At 32.3% G+C, this 19722-nt stretch overlaps 1 protein-coding gene across 1 annotated transcript; it reads right to left on the bottom strand.

Annotated features, from left to right (window-relative positions):
- Window positions 1-63: 63 nt before the first annotated feature.
- Window positions 64-13165, bottom strand: LOC134229964 (platelet endothelial aggregation receptor 1-like). The gene is made up of 5 exons (XM_062711740.1): window positions 13117-13165; window positions 11166-11402; window positions 5092-5334; window positions 316-453; window positions 64-212 (listed from the first exon to the last, which is right to left on the bottom strand). Exons 1-5 carry the CDS (start codon window positions 13163-13165, stop codon window positions 64-66), a joined length of 816 nt encoding a protein of 271 aa, XP_062567724.1.
- Between the last annotated feature and the right edge of the window lie 6557 nt (window positions 13166-19722).

Here is a 19722-nt window from a genome sequence, read left to right as displayed (position 1 = left end):
TTAAATAGTTCACGAGTGCATATTAAACATTTCTATAAAAATCTATTTCAGATTATGTTAATTCTACGTACGTTCATCACACTGATTCCCCATCCATCCAGCTGCACATCCTTCATGACAATTTCCGGTAACGTGGTTGCATGTTATATTTCCTCTACAATGCCCCATACATTGTCTTGTACACTCTTTGCCATGCCATCCAAATGAACATTCTGCTTGTGATGAAGGTTTATCACAATAGTATCAAAATATGCATCAAACTTTAAGGCACTATATATGTGTCTATAAATATTTTTACCCGTCAGTTTTTTGTACCTTCTTGGCACATTTCTCCCATGTATCCAGGCAGACAGCCCAAGCAAGTTCCGTTGACAATGTTACATCGTTTATCTTGACAGTTGGCTGGACAAGGCAAGCTACAGTTTTCTCCATACACTCCAGTTTTAGAGCATCCTAATAAAAATTGAAGATTATAGGATATTTACACTTGACTAAGAAGAAAATACTTTTTAGCATTCAAAATGATCGCTAGATTTGTTTCTAGTTCCTAAAATAACAAGTGATCTTCCTACCAACTTTTCTCTAGAAAGGAATGCTACATCATCTCATACTAAAAATGCTTTTCTGAACGAATATTTATTGTTTGCGTTTTTATACCACAGCCTTTCAAGAAAAATCTGAATCATTAAGTCATTTCTCAAATCTCTGTAAAAAAAAAACTGCGAAACAACCTCTTTATCTCACCTTTTCTGTGGTCAATTGCAAAATTACTTTGTATGAAGTATTCTGATTGTATAAACCAAAAGCATGGCCTATGTATGACCATTTTTTAAACTAGGTAAGTTATTTACAAACAAGTTGCTGAAAAAAATTATCAGCAGCCCTGCTTATAGTCATCATTTCGTAATTTCTATCATGGTAGATACAATGACCTTGTCAGCAAATACAACTGAACTTTATATCAAATTCTGAATGACGATTGTCATACTCTAGATTTGGCCATTGCTGAATTGACGGGGAATTTATGTTTTTTTGATTATGACGAGGCAGGGAATGCTCACTACTCCATAGCAACTGATTCCAACTCTAATGTTTCCGAGGTCCACGTTGCTGTGCTCCAATTTTGTATTGTAAAATAGACATTTTAGCTTGAATACTGTTGTTATCTCCTTATATTTCATCTTTTAAAAAGTACAGAAATCAAAGTCTAGAAAATATGAATAAAAGATTAAAAGGGGATACAGTCCCTGAAACGTTCTACTTTCCCATTTTTCCGTTCGCTCACCGTTCGTTCAGCGTGCGTTCACCGTTCGCTCTCCCTTCACAGTATTGCGTTCACCGTTCACCGTGCGCTCGCGTTCACCGTTCGCTCTTCCTTCCGTTTCATTTAATTGCGTTCATCTTGCGTTCACCGTTCACATATCGTTCAGTGTCATTCGGAACTCTGAAGTGAAAGGACTTATCTTTTTCATGGTAAGGATTTAGTATACACGTTTTTAAATTAAATAACTTAGATATCGTGTTTGAAGAATTATTATTTCATTGCAAAAATTATCTATGATATTTATATTTATATTAGTATAACTCAGCTGTTACTTTATTCATGAAATTTTCATGGGAAAAATACATTAAGTACCAACATGTACATGTATGTAGAACGATGCTAAAATATTATATTTTAAAAAAAGGGGCAATGTACAAATACTTCAGGCATGGCAACAATTTGTTGTAATATTAAAGACGACAAATCATTAATGGATGTATAACGATTATTCCAAGTCTTTTACAAGACAAGAATACACAAAAATTATTTCTACAGTAACACGTATTTTAAACTACATGTAGGTCTGAGGATTATGAACAGTACCGCAAATATTCAGTTAATTAAATAAATTTAGAGCTTATTAAATTGATAGTGTGATTTAATAATTTCAGAAAAGAAAAACTGTTTAAAATAGTCTATTATTAGAGAAGGAAGATACCTTCCTTCACCGTACCTAAATATATATTTGCCATTCAGATAATTAAGACCCCCCCCCCCCCCCCCGGCCCGCCCGCCCGGTGTCTTTTCTCCCTAAATAAAATTCTTCGTGAGTATTTTCAGTATATTCTTATTAATATTTAATGTGTATTGTAACACAAGAAAATCAGTCTTAAAACTAACATCAAACAGTCATTAAACAATAGTATTTCAATATAAACATATGCCGACAGTAGAATTTAAATTGGCAGAGAACATGTTTCATATTCAATTTAAAACTTAATCCTTCCAAGTATATATTTCCATTATTTATTTATTTCTTCAGCAAGAATGCAAAAATCAGATCTAGAAATGATAGGGAAAAATATTAATACTTCTTGGAAATACTAAGTGACTCTTTGCCTTCGGCATGTTCGGTGAAACGCGATTTCCACGCCTCCACTGTGTCGAATGATTTTAAATTGACAGAAGCACATGGACTTCCTGTGAACCATGTGAACTTGATGAAAGAAAATAAAAGGTTAGCCAATGATTACTGTCAAATGGATTTGTCAATGTAAAAAAAATGATTACCTTTACTGCTTGGAATATTTAGGGAAAATAATAAGAATTTTATTTGATACAACAGATATCTGAGAATTTAAGGGGTATCTCTCTCTCTCTCTCTCTCTCTCTCTCTCTCTCTCTCTCTCGTACATTTATCTGTTCAATAAAAACAATGACATCACATTACTTATTTAGTTTTAAAAATTTAATCTATTACAAATAATTTGAATGCCTTTTTGTATCATCTCGACCGAATATAATCACGGCCGGGAAATGTTTACTGATACATATTGAAATTAGCTAAAATAATCATCATAAAAGAATAAAAAAATACAGATATATATAGAATATATTGCATTAGAATTTTAAAATACGAGAGTTTTTATGCAATACGTCAACAGACAATTGTGAATTTAAAAAAAAACAAACAAAATCCGTTATTTTACCCAGAATCGCTTTGGCACGGAAATACATGTATAGTTGTTTTAACCGCGTACAATGTAATTAATTCATTCTATATGTGTAGTAGTTTTATCTTCTAAAGTCCACATTATTTTATTAGTGAAAAGAATAAGCATATGTACTATATAAATAGATTAATTTTATATTTAAACTACACGCGTTCAGTAACAAATACGAATGCAAATACACATGTTTAATTAAAAAAATTAATTAGAATGTTCAATTAAAATAATTGTGTTAAAAATATCGATTTAAAACATAGGTACATATATGTACAAGATTTTTTTCATTATATATTTAAGTATTTATTTATTTATTTATCTATCTATTATTTATTTAAATTAAAGCACCTGAAATTAGAATTATAGAATAATAGAATAATTTCAATGCAGGGAAAAGATCAGAGGTATTCCGAATAAATCGTTCATCTTGCATTCACCGTTCACTTTGCGCTTGCGATCTCCCTCCGTTCGTGTTCTGCGTTCACTCACCGTTCACCGTTCATACATCGTTCACCAAGTTGAGTTCAGCGTTCGCACATCGTTCACTCACCGTTCGCTCTGCTTTCATTCACCGTTCGTAATTCACCGTTCGTTCACCGTTCAGGTGGGAAAGTAGAACGTTTCAGGGACTGTAACAACCCTGTAAATTCCAGAAAAAATATGAATAAAGACTTTTTGGATTCATTTTCGTATGAGGTCAGAATTTTTTTTTCGATAAAAAAATAAAAGTCAATCAACACAACTACATTTCATGTTCTAACATGTTTGTGAGTTTCACTTTGATATCGTCATATATGATATAACCTGTAATTTATGAAAGACGTCGGAAAATTCTTAAAATAGAAACTAGACGAAAAACAAAATATGGTTAATGATGATAGAAAACGGATGAAAACAATAAGGTCTCCAGAAGACCTTCAGAATATTCCAAAGAAACAATTCACTGACTATAGGAGTTCTGTTATGAACGAAAGACTTTCTTATTATAAGAAAAAAAGGCAAAGATAAATGAATTTTTTATTAAAAAAAATTTTTCTCGATAGTTTACTTTTCCTCTTCATAATTTAAAAATAAAATACCGAGCAAAGAGAAAAGTTCGAACGGAAAAGGTGAAAAGGTGGTTTCATAGTTTACTAGTTACATGCAATTAATGTTCTTTTTAGGGATATCCGATCCTCAGGCAGGAAGGATAACTCCAAACATTAATATTTAATTTGAAATGCATCAAAATGAAGCTTGAAAATGAAATTGTTTTCATGCAACAATTTTCATTTAATTCATCTGTATGAAATTCAAGGTCTTTGGAAGTCTTAGAAAAGGTCTTTGACATTTGTACCCTAAAAATGAGAAAATATTAATACAGTTTTAGAAAAATAAGATTTTCTTGAATCCAGTCTTAGATACCAATGTTTATTAGCATGATATGAAATAAGATGGGATTTGTGGTGTCTTACAATGATAGCAAAAGCCTTTTACTTTATGTATTATAGAATACATGACGGAAATAGAAGACAAAAAATACCAAATAAGTTTTAAAACAGGACAATTTCTCTGAATGCCTGAATACCTATTTTTTTTTTAAAAAACCTAAAATATATATGATGGTCAATTTGCAATTAGAAAATGCATCGCTTACAATTTTTCCTATGTAATATGATTAACTTTAATCTTTAACTTTAAAGAAATACTGTGAATAAATTTACATTCATTTTGTGGATTCAGAGATACTTTTATGAGTATTTTTGATTACTTAACTGCTAATTTTATAAACTCGAGGATTGGACTACCTTAATCGTTTTTTTCTACATCAGTCAGAAATTTAAAAGTATGACAAGAGAGAAAAAAAAATCAAGACTCTGAAAGATATAGTTGCAAAAATTATGTTGTCTTTTTTGTACTTCTCTAATAAACCAAACAGTTTTTAAGCTACACTATATATTCACAAAAAATGGAAATATGACTTACTCTTTTGTTTTTAGAATATTAGATTTATGTCTTTTAAAGAGTCATTTCATTTAATTTCAAGGAAAAAAATGTTGTCGTGAAGAAATTGCTTCCAAGAATCAAATCACTAAATGAACGAAATAAAATCAATGAAACCTTGAACTTTCACTTCACACAAATTAGTGTACACATTCAGAATTTGATATCCCTCAGGATAAGTTACTCCGTCCAGCCTTTCATTGTAGTAGATGACGTAACGACCATATCCTATACACGTTGTGTTAAACTCCAGGGGAGGTAATGGAAGCGTGTTTTTGTAGCAAAGTAAACCATCTTCTCTACTAGAAGAGTTAGATATAAAAAGGGAAAATCCAGCAAAACGACCTCTTTGTCTCATTTCTGAAATTTAAGAAATAATTGCATATACAGTGTATGTTCAATTAAGGAATACACGTTTAAGGTTCTAGTTAAAAAGTTATAAGATTTAACATGAAATGCAATATTAAAACGCTTCATCACATCGCTAAAAAAAATCTTACCAAGTGGAAACAGTGTATACATACAGGGATTTTCAAGACATTTTTTGACTGAATGTTGTTTTCTTTTATTTTTTTCATTCTTTTTAATGAACACCCTTTTTTATTAAAAAAAAAACCCTATGCGTTAAAAAAAGAGATGACAACATAAATTTTAATCTTTAATTTCAGAGGAAGATTTATGTGATTAAAAGTCTCATTTTGATGAACACTTTATATCGGACGTCGTTAGTGTCATTTTTGAATCCAGTGCTTCATGTAAAATATTCTTGCAAGTACATGTATTTTTATTATACACGAATATCTCAAAAAAATTAAAAGATATATCTTTAGTCTTAACGGGGCCGACAATAGTTTTATTGTGTGAAAACTACAATAGCGAAACTCTGCATTTTATACCATATATAACTAACAGTAATTTCAGGGTACATGCAAAGTTAGGGGGAAATCTACCGTCCAGGTATTTTTGAGGGACTTCTCAAAATACAGGTACATTTACTATATGATTATATAGGAAAATGCCAATTTTTAGCACTTTACACCAAATTATGCAAATACTACAATAGACTTTTTGTTCAAACTATAAAATTTGATGAGTAAAACTATATTATACAATATGTGTAAGAAAAACAAAATTCTACCGTCTTGTTACCAGAGGGGGGCATCTTCAAAATGCAAAAAAATAAGCAAATTTTCCTATTTTTATAGAGTATTACAAAATATGACGTACAGAATGGATTTACATGAAAACATAATGATAATATTGGAGATATTCTCAAATTTCTATGTTCAAATTTAAAGAGCTTATGTTTATAACTTTTTCTTTACGCAGATAGGATAAGGCTGTCCGTAAAATATCAAACTGTTCAGAATGTAGTAAATTCTCTGAACTACCTATAGCTAGATATGACGCCATAATAGAATATGACGTCAGCTCACTGCATTCTTGAGCTAACATGACGGGGAAAGTGTAATAATTTGTACATCGCATGTAGAATTATTTTGGGGCGTTTTGTTTAATTCAAGTGTTAAGATTGTTTTTAAAGCTCAAATGTGCTGTTATGGTGTTTAACATTTCAAATTTAAATATCCATATTCCTTTCGTTTGTCCTATATGCACATATTCAAACAAGAGAGAAAAATTATGTGTGAAACGCTACCCTTACACGTCCGTAGACAGAGTTAGAATTTAAGAATCGTGTTTATATTGGACTGGCACAAGTGATAAACAAAAACAAATTGAAGATATACTGTGTGAATCTACAAGAGAAGTATGTCATCTAAATGAATTTTGTTTGCTGGGGGATTGTGAGTAGTTCATCCATTTTTGTATAAATCGCGATAAAGAGTGGAAAATACCCCCTATTATGTTGGTAAATTGAATTTCTCGTAAATATTTTCTTAACGAAAAACTTAAAAGCACTTTCTATGTACCAGAGATCACGATGAATTGATCTATGTAACGAACTTTGTACAATATTTTTGTTTTGCACTTGTGCCGGAGCGATTTTTGTACATCATTTAGGAGTATCATAAATCTCCGTCACGTGATCAACACAGTCATGTGATATTACAAAAATGATTTATTATAATACCTGATTAAACTATCATATCAAAATCTAGCTCAAAATAAAATGTATATTTTAAGGCATTTTACGCCTTCGGAAAGCCTTATCATAACTGCGTAAAAATATTTTTATTACCTCTTTCTTTAAGAGCTACAGATTATCATAACGTCAAAAACACACTGCAACGACGTAAACCTACCAATCAATTGCAAAATCGGTTAAAATCGGTTATATTAAATTGTAATTACATTTTTATACCTATAATTTCTTAATTTTGTTTAATTTTAATAATTAAGCGAAAAAAGTTTCATTAAAACAGTATAAATACGCTTCTCTCTCTCTCTCTCTCTCTCTCTCTCTCTCTCTCTCTCTCTCTCTCTATCTATCTATCTATCTATCTATCTATCTACATTGAAGCACCTGAAATTTGAATTATAGAATATTAGAATTATCTCAAAATAAATGAAAAGATCGGAGGCATTCAGAATAAATCGTTCATCTTGCGTTCTCTGTTCGTTCAACGTTCACTTTGCGCTCGCGTTCGCGCTCCGTTCGCGTTCTGCGTTCACTCACCGTTCACCGTTCTCACTTCGTTCACCAAGTTGCGTTCAGCGTTCGCACATCGTTCACTCACTGTTCGCTCTGCGTTCGTTCACCGTTCGTTCACCCTTCAGGTGGGAAAGTAGAACGTTTCAGGGACTGTACCCCCGTTGACTCATAATAATGGCGACAATAATTCAATTTATGTTTATGATTTTTCTTTTTAATTTTCACTGCATATTGTGTAAGTTTGTTAGATTTCTGATCATAATAATTAAACGCAATTAAGAATTCTGATAACGACGAAAAAATGGACAGACCAACCTGATAAACCAACAACGACAAGACTGCAAAACATGTTTAAGGGTTGTTTTTTCATTGGTTTATATTTTTAGTGGCCAATAATTCAACCAGAGTAATATCAAAAGCTCCGGACGACTATCAATTTTGACATAACGGAATCAATAACGTTGACCCGCGTTGCGTAAATTGGCACTGCATGATGCAAAATCGTGCTGTTTATATGACAAAACACTGGTGAAGCAACAGCATACATTTTTAAAAGAATCATTTAAGAAAAGAGAAAGTTTGATTTTTGTAATGTTATTTATGATAACAACGAAAAAAAGTAGCTTCCCGATAGTAGCACATGCAAAAACATCTCCGGCTGACGTGACATTAACATGACGTCGTGATGCTGCTACAGGTTGACCTATGCAAGTTTATAATTTCACCTCGAACTTATCTAATTATCCTATAAATTAGAAATTTTGCAATTGCATAATTCTTTTATTCTTTCTTTCTAAAATGTTGGCAAATTTTTCCTGAATTTATCTCTGCTATTTATAGATTTGAAGTAAATGTCTCAATAATTTCCTAACTGCCCTAGTATGATCATTTGTGAAACTCTTCATACATCAATGAACACGGACTGACAATATTGGTAAGTTGGTTTTGCAAGGAGTCCCCATTGCATTGCTTTTTATGATTTGATAAAATCTCTCTAACAGTTGAACTCACAATTGAACCAGCAATGTTGTATCCTTCCTTTTTTCTGTTTTTCCAACACTTTCTTTGAGTAATTTAATTAAGATCTTAAGATTTGTTTGCCTTGTATTGATGTTTTGGTCTTATATCGCTCATATATTTAAAACCATACAAATTAATAATTCCTATTATGTAGATACAAAGGAGAGATTTTTTTTAATGAAAATGAAAAATATTCACCAACTGTTCACACAATGTTCGACTCGTAGCATACCAACACTGTGTACCCTGTCTGTCTAAAATAATCGTAGACTTGAATCTGCATAAACGTACACTTGTATTCTATATCATAATGGTGGTGCCAATTATAACACGAAAACACATAGACAATTGCCTTCACTATGGAGCGCTTTAAGAGGGCCTAGCACAGACACTACATTGTCAGAAGTCTCTATCCGCATTTCGTATAATATATGGCTGTAATAATGTCCTTTTAAGAACTTTATAATATTATATGATATAATATAATATGATATAATATAATAATATAATATAATATAATATAATATAATATAATATAATATAATATAATATAATATAATATAATATAATATAATATAATATAACCTATCATTGAGTCGAGTTTTGATTAACTTGTCTAAAACCAATTGTCATACCTTTGTTTTTGAACTAAAGATTTTTATTTGTGAATGTTCTGTGACAGTGGCATTTATATAAACGAGTTTGCTGAAGCGTAATTTTTTTTTTAAATGTTCGATTTCGATAGAGAACTTTTAATTAAAAATGTTAAATATATCTTACAATTACCTTTCCTACATATAAAAATTACTGAAGAATTAAGAGACTTCATTCATAATGAAGAACAATTTTTCATAATTCAAATACACATATCCGATTTTTTTAAAAATAAAGCTAACCAGCAACTCTAAAAGCAAAATTTTCACAAATAAATGATTCATATAATATATAAATCAAACGTTTAAAGATATCAGTGCAAAAAACATGCATGTAATTAAAAAAAAGTTTTTCTGCACCGCTGAAAATTAAGAAAAATTATTGTCTAATAGTGCGAAATTGTCTTTGCCTTATACGCCGTCTTTCTCTAACTACGAAATTTTTCATAAACTTGATCTGTGCAAAGCGACTAAGGAGGTGTCTTGGTTCAGAAAAGAATTTTAATTCTCCTCGGCACCACATCCCATCCTGGAGTATGCTCTTTTTACATACGTCCGTCTGTCTGTCTGTCTATCTGCAAAAACTTTAACCTTGCCTATAACTTTTGATTTGGTGGAGCTATGACTTTCATATTTCACATGTGTATTCCTTGTGACAGGACTTTCCTTTCGGTACCACTAAATTTGACCTTTTGACCTTGGCTTTTTGCCCACTTTTACACAAGAAATTCAAACTTTACCTTGCCCACATCTTTTAAACAGTAAAGACCAGGACATTTCTACTTTAAATATGTATTTCTTGTGGAAAGACCTTTGTTGCAAACACTATTGAAATAATCATGTCAATAGTGGCTGAGGGTGCATTTCAATAGCAAACATACTATGCAACCACTATTGAAATACGACGGTCACCACTATTGAAATTATTATTTCAATAGTGGTTGAGAGTACATTTCAATACTAAACAAAGGTTGCAACCACTGTTGCAACAATGTTTACTTTTGAAATTTTCAACCACTATTGAAATAATTATATCAATATTGGTCTTATTTCAGTAGTTGTTGCATACTATGTATGTTATTGTTCACTCTCAAGCACTACTGAAATAATTATTTTAATAGTGGCTGCGACAGACCTTTTATTGGATACCAACAACTTTGACCTTTTGACCTTTATTGTGGAAATTTGAGTACTTATAAAAAACTGGAACCTTTGCCATAACGTTTAAACTGTAACAGTTAAGGTGTTCATACTTCACATATGTAATCTGTGTGAGAAGACGCTTCTTTTGATACTGCAAACTTTGATCTTTTGGCCTTGATCTTAGGGTTTGACCTACTTTTAAAAAGCAAACCTAGACCCTAACTTTTAAAGAGTTAGGGCTAGGGTTTTTTTATACTTCAAATATTTAATCCATGTGACAAGACCTGTCATTTGATATCAAAGAATTTGACCCCTTGACCTTGACTTTGGACCTACATTTTGAAAAATTTTAGCTTTGCCAATAACTTTTGAACGGTTAGGCTAGGACTTTCATATATCAAATATGTTACCCTTGTGACAAGACATTCCTATGAAAACCAACAAATTTGATCCTTTGACCTTAACGTTGAGTTTGATTTATCTTTTAAAAACTTAGCCTTGGATATAGCTTTTGAACAGGTAGTGCTAGGACTTTCATATTTGACAATTGCATTTCTTGTGACAAGACATTACTTTGGGTAACAACATAATTTATTTTGCATTGACGAAAAGTATAATCTCTACTATGTGGCCAAACGGGGACATCAGTGTTTCACAAACACATGTTTTTTTTATGTCAGAGAATCATCTTTGTTTATTTACTTTTTAATTTATATTAATGTGATTAGTTAGTATAATATGAAGGCAAATCGGAAACATACCATAATCTCCAGAATCTTTGAAGTCTTTAAAAATTATGCTGATGCTGTAAATACTGTGAATGTCTCCGAGATCTATCATCCACCATACTGTTTTGTACCGGTATGCTGATATTGACCCTATTTCGCGTGTCATCATACATGTGTTTACATCACCATCAATGGCTTTATCTGGACCACAATCAGAGAAACATGCTTGGATTGTAGATTGTGTAGCATTTTTTCCTTTTGATAACTCATCTATCAGAAAAAATGATAATTTAATAAACTGTTGATGAATTAAAGGGTCAAATTTTAAGCATTTAAATAAAACAAAGAAAATTATTTCCAAACGTAAATTTTAAGTGTTTGAACAACAATATATACATGAAGAACACTACGTCTTGGGTGATAGTGTAAAGAAGAGACACAGTCATTGTAAGGCTTTAATCGGAAAGTTTTGGTTTCAAGCTCCGGTCGGGATTGATACAAGTCAAGAAAAAGAATTATCTTTATCTTCTCCGATTGCAATTTAAGCAATTTGAAATTTGAAGAAAAATCAACGGGTATTTTTGATTACATATTGAAATCCCGAAGTTATTAACTACCACTGGGCTGGCGTATGAATGCTAATAACCCCTGCCTGCACTCGTCAAATTTTAAAATCCTTTATCTTTTTATGATAATATATCTATAAGATATAACATTTTAAATTTGACTAAAAACAAATAGCAATATGATAAAGGTGATGAAAACACTGCACGAGCGATCAATGAAAACCTAACCTGATAAAAAATATAAGAAGCTGATATAAAAAGCTGCCATGTAAATGCTAGTCAGAAATAACTAACGTTTTCCAGGCTTTTTAAGATTGATTTTTGTGTCAAGAAAACTCAGAACCACCACAATTACGGAAGCTGGGAATTACTCATATGAAAAAATACTATTAGAATTCGATCGGAGTATTCAGTTGACTACTAGTTGACGGTCAACTGACCGTCAATTGACCATTAGTTGAATTTTTGACATGCAAGTGAGGGAGCGATCAACTCATTTGCATAGAGTGGACCACTGTTGAATGCTCCTCTATTTTCTTTGCAGTTGACCGCTAATTGAATACTCCTGTATTTCCTTTACAGTTGACCGCTAGTGGAATACTCCACTATTTCCTTTGCAGTTGACTGCTACTTGAATACTCCTCTATTTTCTTTGCAGTTGACCGCTTATTGATAACTCCACTATTTCCTTTGCAGTTGACCGCTAGTTGAATACTCCATTATTTCCTTTGCAGTTGACCACTAGTTGAATACTCCTCTATTTTCTTTACAGTTGACCGTTAGTTGATTACTCCTCTATTTCCTTTGCAGTTGACACTAGTTGAATACCCCACTATTTCACTTGCAGTTGACCGCTAGTTGAATACTCCATTAGTCAGTGCACGTAGGTTGCATTCATTAAACATTTGAAAAAAATGGAGGGAGATTTGAAATCTATATAAGACAAGCAGTGTTCTTGAAAATATGAAGAGGTATGTCCAGTTCACGATGTTTTTTTTCTATATATGGCGACATCGCTGTAAAAATACCAGTCTTTCTAATACTATAACATATTCAACATGACAATGCTGGATAATACCTTTGTTTATCTCTCTATATATTACATTGTTTGACAATGTAACGTCAGCACCTTGTTAATATTTCCTTCCCCTTTCTTGTTGTTTACATTGTTCACATCGTCAACATCGCAATGTTGGTCGATATCGAGTCGACATCGCGTCAGCATTGCACTTATTTTTCTTGTTTACATCGTTCACATCGTCGACATCGCAATGTTGGTCGATATCGAGTCGACATTGTGTCAACATTGCCCTTCTTATTTTTTTTGGTTTACATCGTTCACATCGTCGACATTGCAATGTTGGTCGATATCGAGTCGACATTGTGTCAACATTGCCCTTCTTATTTTTCTTGTTTACATCGTTCACATCGTCGACATTGCAATGTTGGTAGATATCGAGTCAACATCGTGTCAACATTACCCTTTTTCAAAATATTGTTTACATTGTTCACATTGTCGACATCGCTATGTTGGTCGGTAATTGAGTGTGAACATTGCATTCTTATTAATTTTTCTTGATAAACTTAGTATCTGTGTTGGCCTATTTCGAGTTATCATTCATGTCAACATTAAATTTCCTTTTTTTGCCTTTTTATCTTGGTAAAATCATTGACAACGCATTTAACGCATAAAATCAAGTTTAGTTCATACTGATATAAGTTTACTTTTTGCATATCATCACCAGGGCAATCTTTGACTCTTATGAGTCAACATCAAGTGTACATCAAGTACGAAGCATGTCTCTTACATTCTGAAAATGAACTAAAAAACTGATTTTCAACCTTGGAAACAGTGTTTGTCATCTGTCCAGTACATGCAAAATAGTTTTAAAATTAATTACATTGCGTTGTCAATATACAATGTAGAAAAAAGCAATAAAGACAATGTAAATGCGATATCGTATCAACATTATCAACATTGCGATGTCGACGTCGACGATGTCGTCATGTAGAAATAATAACAATGTACACGATGTAAACGCGATATCGTATCAACATTGTTTACATTGCAATGTCGACGTTGACGATGTCGTCATATAGAAACAATTACAATGTAGACGATGTAAACACGATATCGTATCAACATTGTTTACATTGCGAAGTCGACAATATCGAATTGATTAGGGGAACTGGACATGACTGCATATGAAAAGTCAAAACAATGGAGTTTCTAAATTGTCATAAATGTACTTGTAAATCTAAATGCATTATACGAGATGTGATCAAAAACTATCTCTATATCTACAAAACCACAAACAAATTAGAATGAAATTCAGTACACACATAGTCATACACAAGTTCTATAAATAGCATATGCTGATTTAAGTTTTTCTTCTCGTTTGTGACGTCACAATGTGAAAATGACGTCACTATTTAGGTCACTTGTGACGAAAAATGGTTTTCTCAGTCGAACTCGTTCAACAAACTACTATACAATTTATTGTATATCTTAGAAATCCCTCTACAAAATCATATAATAATTTGTACACAGTTTATTGAGATAAATGAGTTCCTATAAATTCAATTAACGATTGGATTAATCGTTTTAGTGAAGGAAGGCTGATGGTCAAAAATGATACTTGTCATCTTACCCAGTGAAAGCAAGTTTTGAAAAGATATGTATTTTTAATTAAGAAGTTTGCTATCAAAGACCTCCAATTAGCACTTTGAAAAATAGTTAAATATTTGAACAATGATATAAGTATTAAATACTTAAGATATCGTTTACTTTAGATGTTAAACATATTAAGATATGATAAAAAAGGATGCACCCATTCTCCATCCACCTTGAATAAAGGTCTCTCCTGAGACAGAAGATTTGTGTTTTAATGGTCGCCATGCTTATTTTTGGAAAGGATATTATTATCCACCCATTCTGTTGCCGAGATATGACCGATTTTGACAAATGAAATGTTCTTGTCATAAAAATTAACTCACATGAAAAGAAATATAAAACTCATAAAAATCTTTCAACTTTTGTGACAGAACACTACGGAGGGGGTCAAGTGACCGCCAATATCACGTGATTCGCGCATGCGCAGAACGGTGGTTGATGTGCATTAGAATCGGGGAGGATTAGTTTAAAAAATAATCAACATTAAAACCAAATATTGTTTCTTGTATGGAAGTTATTCAATTAGTTTGCGAACTTTTTGATCACCCCTTGTACATGGATTGAGCTGGCACTCTCTCATAAGTTGTTACATGCCTTCTTCATTTCTTGTGCAGAAAAGGTTATATATAGAATTTAGTCTAAAGCACTGGTATATTTTTACCAACACAACAAGACACACAACATAACACTTGATGCATGACAAGTTTTCAGAATTCTTTCAACATTTAAAAAAGTTCTTAAAAATAGGGACCTATACTGGCTACAGTGTTTCGTATTCCTATTATCTGCTTAAAAATAACAAACTTAGTAAAACAAAATCTTTAAATTTTATATACTTACAATAGTACATGAGATATTTCACACGCTGAATCATCACGAAGACAATAATGTTTCAAATCAAAATTCCCACCTTCTACAGAAACACACATGTACTGATTTAAATATTGGTTGTTGCAATAATGGTATAACAAACCCGATCTATGATAATGTAATTTTGAACCCAACATAAATGTAGCGTGGGAATTTTCTAACAAGTCGGAGTGTTCAACTAGTGGTCAACTCTTGTTTTACATGAAATTTCAAAGTATGAGCATTCAACTAATGGTCAACTGGCCGTTTTATGCAAATCAGTTGATTGCAATAATGTTTCAAATCAAAATTCCCACCTTCTACTGAAAACACACATGTACTTATTTAAATATTGGTTGTTGTAATTATGGTATAACAAACCCGATCTATGATAATGTAATTTTGAACCCAACATAAATGTAGCGTGGGAATTTTCTAACAAGTCGGAGTGTTCAAATAGTGGTCAACTCTTGTTTTACATGAAATTTCAAAGTATGAGCATTCAACTAATGGTCAACTGGCCGTTTTATGCAAATCAGTTGAACGCTTTTCAGAAAAGAAGTTAACTCCTAGTGGACAACTGATTTCGCATTATCAGTTGACGACTAGTTGACGACTAGTTGACGGTAAACTACACATTTTCGTATGGGTAGCCACTTCCAACCAGAGGCGGCATTCTCGGGATGATTTTCGATATTTGAGAGTCGAATTTCATCTCAAACTTAAAACTTTTTAACCATTATGGTACAGTGCTTTGCTGTCGAGTTTATCGTTGGTTTATAAAATATAGTCTTGGGTAAAAAAAAATTTCATCCTATTAAAAGAAATCATTTCGTACGTACTTTTGTCGATTCTATGACCTTGTCAGCAAATAAAATTTATCATTTAGTTAAATGTTGACTGACATTTGTCATGCTTTATGTTATTACATTATTTATATACTGAATTAACGAAAGATTTTTCCGCTACTTCCCGGTCATGTCAATGAGCAGACGACGGGCATGACAAGTCGGCAGGGGAAGCTCCTCCTCCATGGCACCTGATCCCACCTCTGATGTTTTGGAGGTCTGTGTTTGCTCTGCTTCTACCTTGTATTGTTATATGAATTTTGATCTTGAATACTGTTTGTTTTCTCAAAATGTTTCATCCTTTCATGCAATTTAAAATCTTGAAAGACCTCTATCTAAATAGGTAAAAGTAATATTGTCTTTTCATGGATATTGGAGAGTACTAACGGAATAGTTCTATTAATAAATGTTGAGTTCGGCATTTAATTCGATTCGCAAGAAACGAAAATATTTTGTTTTGGAGCAGGCAAAATATTTCAAGTTCTCCTAATTGGTCGATTCCTGGAACGTGTAACATAACAATCTATAAAAAGCCTTGAACGTCTGACTTTTAGGACTATGTTAGATCTTTTTTACGAAGCTAAAATTATCCCCCATTTGCCTTTTGTATTTGTAACTGGTTTATGTATGTACTTTAATCTTGGTGAGACCTGCTTACTTGTTTTGAATACAGTGTGCTCAGTGAAATTTATTTTTCGATAAATGAGAAACGTGAATTTTAAAACCTTTAGCCTTTTCAATGTGCCATGATTTCGTGTAATCTCTATGGATACATTTACCTTATGATAATAAAATTCGGTCATCGTTTGCATAACGTTCAATCAGTTATTGGTACCGATTGTTAAGTACATCATACTTAATCTCTCACTCAAATATATCCATATACGTACATGTAGGAGCGTAACTTCAGGCACAATATTAAATTGAAAGTTCTTACTTTAATGCGAAAAAATGAAGAAAAATTCATTACGTACCAAATCCAAACAATTGTACTATTCCTGTGATAAGTAAAACTATTTTATAACCTGTATCCATATTATATCTGATCCAGTAGTTATAAATTAATAACAAGGAAATATTTAGTAAGATATAATTTAAAAAAAATCTTTTGTTGATACCTTATTACTACAACTAGATAAGTTTAACTTCTTCCATACTTGTGCATTCATTATATACAGGAAAAATTAAAGCTTTCTCTATCGATTTCTTTCGTCAAGCATAGGTGCATTTTATGGGCGTATTTTTTCCAATTATTATGTTTGCATGCTTTTTATACCAATTTATTACAGATGCAAATTTAATTTAACTTCATGATATTTAAATTTTTATGATTTTGAAATAAATGAAAGAGAACAAAATGATACGGTACTCATGTTTTAAGAAATAACTTTTGTTTCCATACACATATACCACATGGCCCTTATTTTAAATTACACTGTTTCACAGGCTGATGATAATTCCGGATGTTACGGTAACTTTATGGCAGCACAATGAAATAAGTAGCATACACAATGACAGTTAAGGCCGAAATATAATAATGATATTTACCATTGCAAATGCAAAATCATTTTGATAAAATAACTATTTTGTGGAACTTCTCATTCTTTAACTTTTCCGTGTACTGTCATGGAGCTACCTCACAGTTATAGTGCTATCGCAACATTTCACATTCTCTCTCCATTTTAATAAACAACAAAACACTTAGGTATGTTGCTTTTTGCCACTAATGTGGTTTTAATTGTGGACAATATTTGTAATTCATTATGTAATCATTGGTAAAGAAATCTATGAATTTATTAATTACCATCGGAATTGAACTCAAATAAAATCCACCATAATTGGCATGTCTCCGCAAAGAATGTGATTATAGATTATATAGAGAAAATCCATTAATTCTTTGAAAATCTTCTCTGCTCAGGGGTATCAAACAAACTAACTTGTAGTTATGATGAGGAAGGGTGCCTCTTCTAAATTTGTGAATTCCATGGCCCCGGGGTAGGAGTTCTGGCTTTAGGACGGGGCTCTATAGATTATATAGTGGAAATGCATTACCTCTTTAAAAATCGTCTTCTCTGCTTCTGGGAATTAAACAAACAAGCTACAAACATAATTATGATGAGAAGGAGTTTTTGTTTTTCGAAAATTGTGAATTTCAAAATGCATTAAAAAAATTGTAAAATTGTAAAAACGCATTAAATCTTCTCTCTGAGAAACTCCATCTCGTTGTTCCTTGGCATGAAACAAACTAACTACATACATGCATAGTTATGATAAGCAAGGGCCATTCTTCCAGAATTGTTACTTTGAAGACCCCTGGATCAGGGCTTCCATAGAGGGCGAACGGGGACAGGGCTCTTATTATATATTGAAAATGAATTAATGCTTCGAAATCTACTCAGTGATATTGATCAAACATTTATGAACAAGGGTGCCTTTCCTAAATTGTGAAATGTGTGGACCTAGGGTCAGGGATTCCTTTGGGGCGGGGCACTATTGATTATTGCTTAAAATTACTGATTACTTAAAATGGTTTTTTTTGTTCCCCTTCTCTGCCTATGAGTATTTAGTAAGAAAACTAAACCTGCTAACTGTATAGTTATGATGAACACTGGTGCTTCTTTCAAAATTAATTGTGAAATTTCCTAAATTCTATTGTTGGAAAGTTGTAACATGGTGCTCAGGTGACCTATGAGGCCCATGGGCCTCTTGTTTATGTTTAAGAATGACAAAGTCATGATAAGCAATATTAATATGGATGCGTACTGAGGTAGTAAAATTTTTCATTTCTTTTGAAATAGGAAAGAACGGTCCTATGGACATAATATTTACTACTCGAACATTTTAAAAAATTCACATATTTTGTCAATTAAAACTATAAATAATGAAAGGGGAATGGTGTATACTGCTGTAGTATAAATTTACGTTCTGTACGTTTGTCCCCTTTATCTCATACGTGTTGGTGATACAGGCCGTTGGATAAACTTATGCTTTATCAACGGGTAGATGCTTTTTCAATAGCACTTCCGGTTTTGATACGATCCCTCGCTTCAAGATTTTATTTTATTGAAACTTTTATTTATGAAAAAGACTGGTATATTAAGAAAAAGACTGGTATATGTCAAAGAAGTGTCTTATTTTATTAAGGAAACCGTATTGGCCACTTGAAGACGTTAAGACAGATGTAACCCCCCCCCTTTAATCGTTTTCGGAGAAGGTAAAGCCTACCAGTTAAGTTGTTGTTATAAGACTTCTTTGACATCTTCAACAATGCTTTCTTATATTATACTACGTATGCTTACCTATAGTATTATGTAGGTGTAACTTACCATGGATCAACGATGAATCTACAAGTCGGCCCCTAGCGTTGCCTAACACGTTTTGTACTGCTATTGTAAAAAGAGTTGATTTTCACGATCCCCATAATCCTTACAACTCTCATACAGAAGTTCGTTTGATGTAAAGCTCCAGCAATTGTCACATGATGTTTTCAAAGCCGCAGATAACAAAAATTCTAAATTTTGAACAGATCTACTTTCTTTCGAGGAATGTAAACATCAACGGTGCTTCGTCATCAAGTTATCCGTCATCAATTTGAATTAACAATCATTCATGTAGTTTCGCAGGGGAAGTCTCAAAGTTTTGTTAAAACGAAA

Source organism: Saccostrea cucullata, unplaced genomic scaffold (assembly GCF_032062105.1).
Source record: "Saccostrea cucullata isolate Sc308-1 unplaced genomic scaffold, CSIRO_AGI_Scuc_v1 ctg683, whole genome shotgun sequence".
Taxonomy (NCBI): Eukaryota; Metazoa; Mollusca; class Bivalvia; order Ostreida; family Ostreidae; genus Saccostrea; species Saccostrea cuccullata.
This window is presented reverse-complemented; position numbering and strand designations above follow the sequence as displayed.

Bases quoted from the DNA above. Each gene is read 5' to 3' on its own strand.
- LOC134229964 (XM_062711740.1), bottom strand. From the start codon at position 13,165: ATGTTGACTCGATATCTACCAACATTGCAATGTCGACGATGTGAACGA. The intron at 5,335-11,165 runs GTATGTTTCCGA...CTTAAATTTCAG, and splicing joins CAAAGATTCTGGAGATTATG to AAATGAGACAAAGAGGTCGT. The intron at 213-315 runs GTACAAAAAACT...CATCACAAGCAG, and splicing joins GGGAGAAATGTGCCAAGAAG to AATGTTCATTTGGATGGCAT.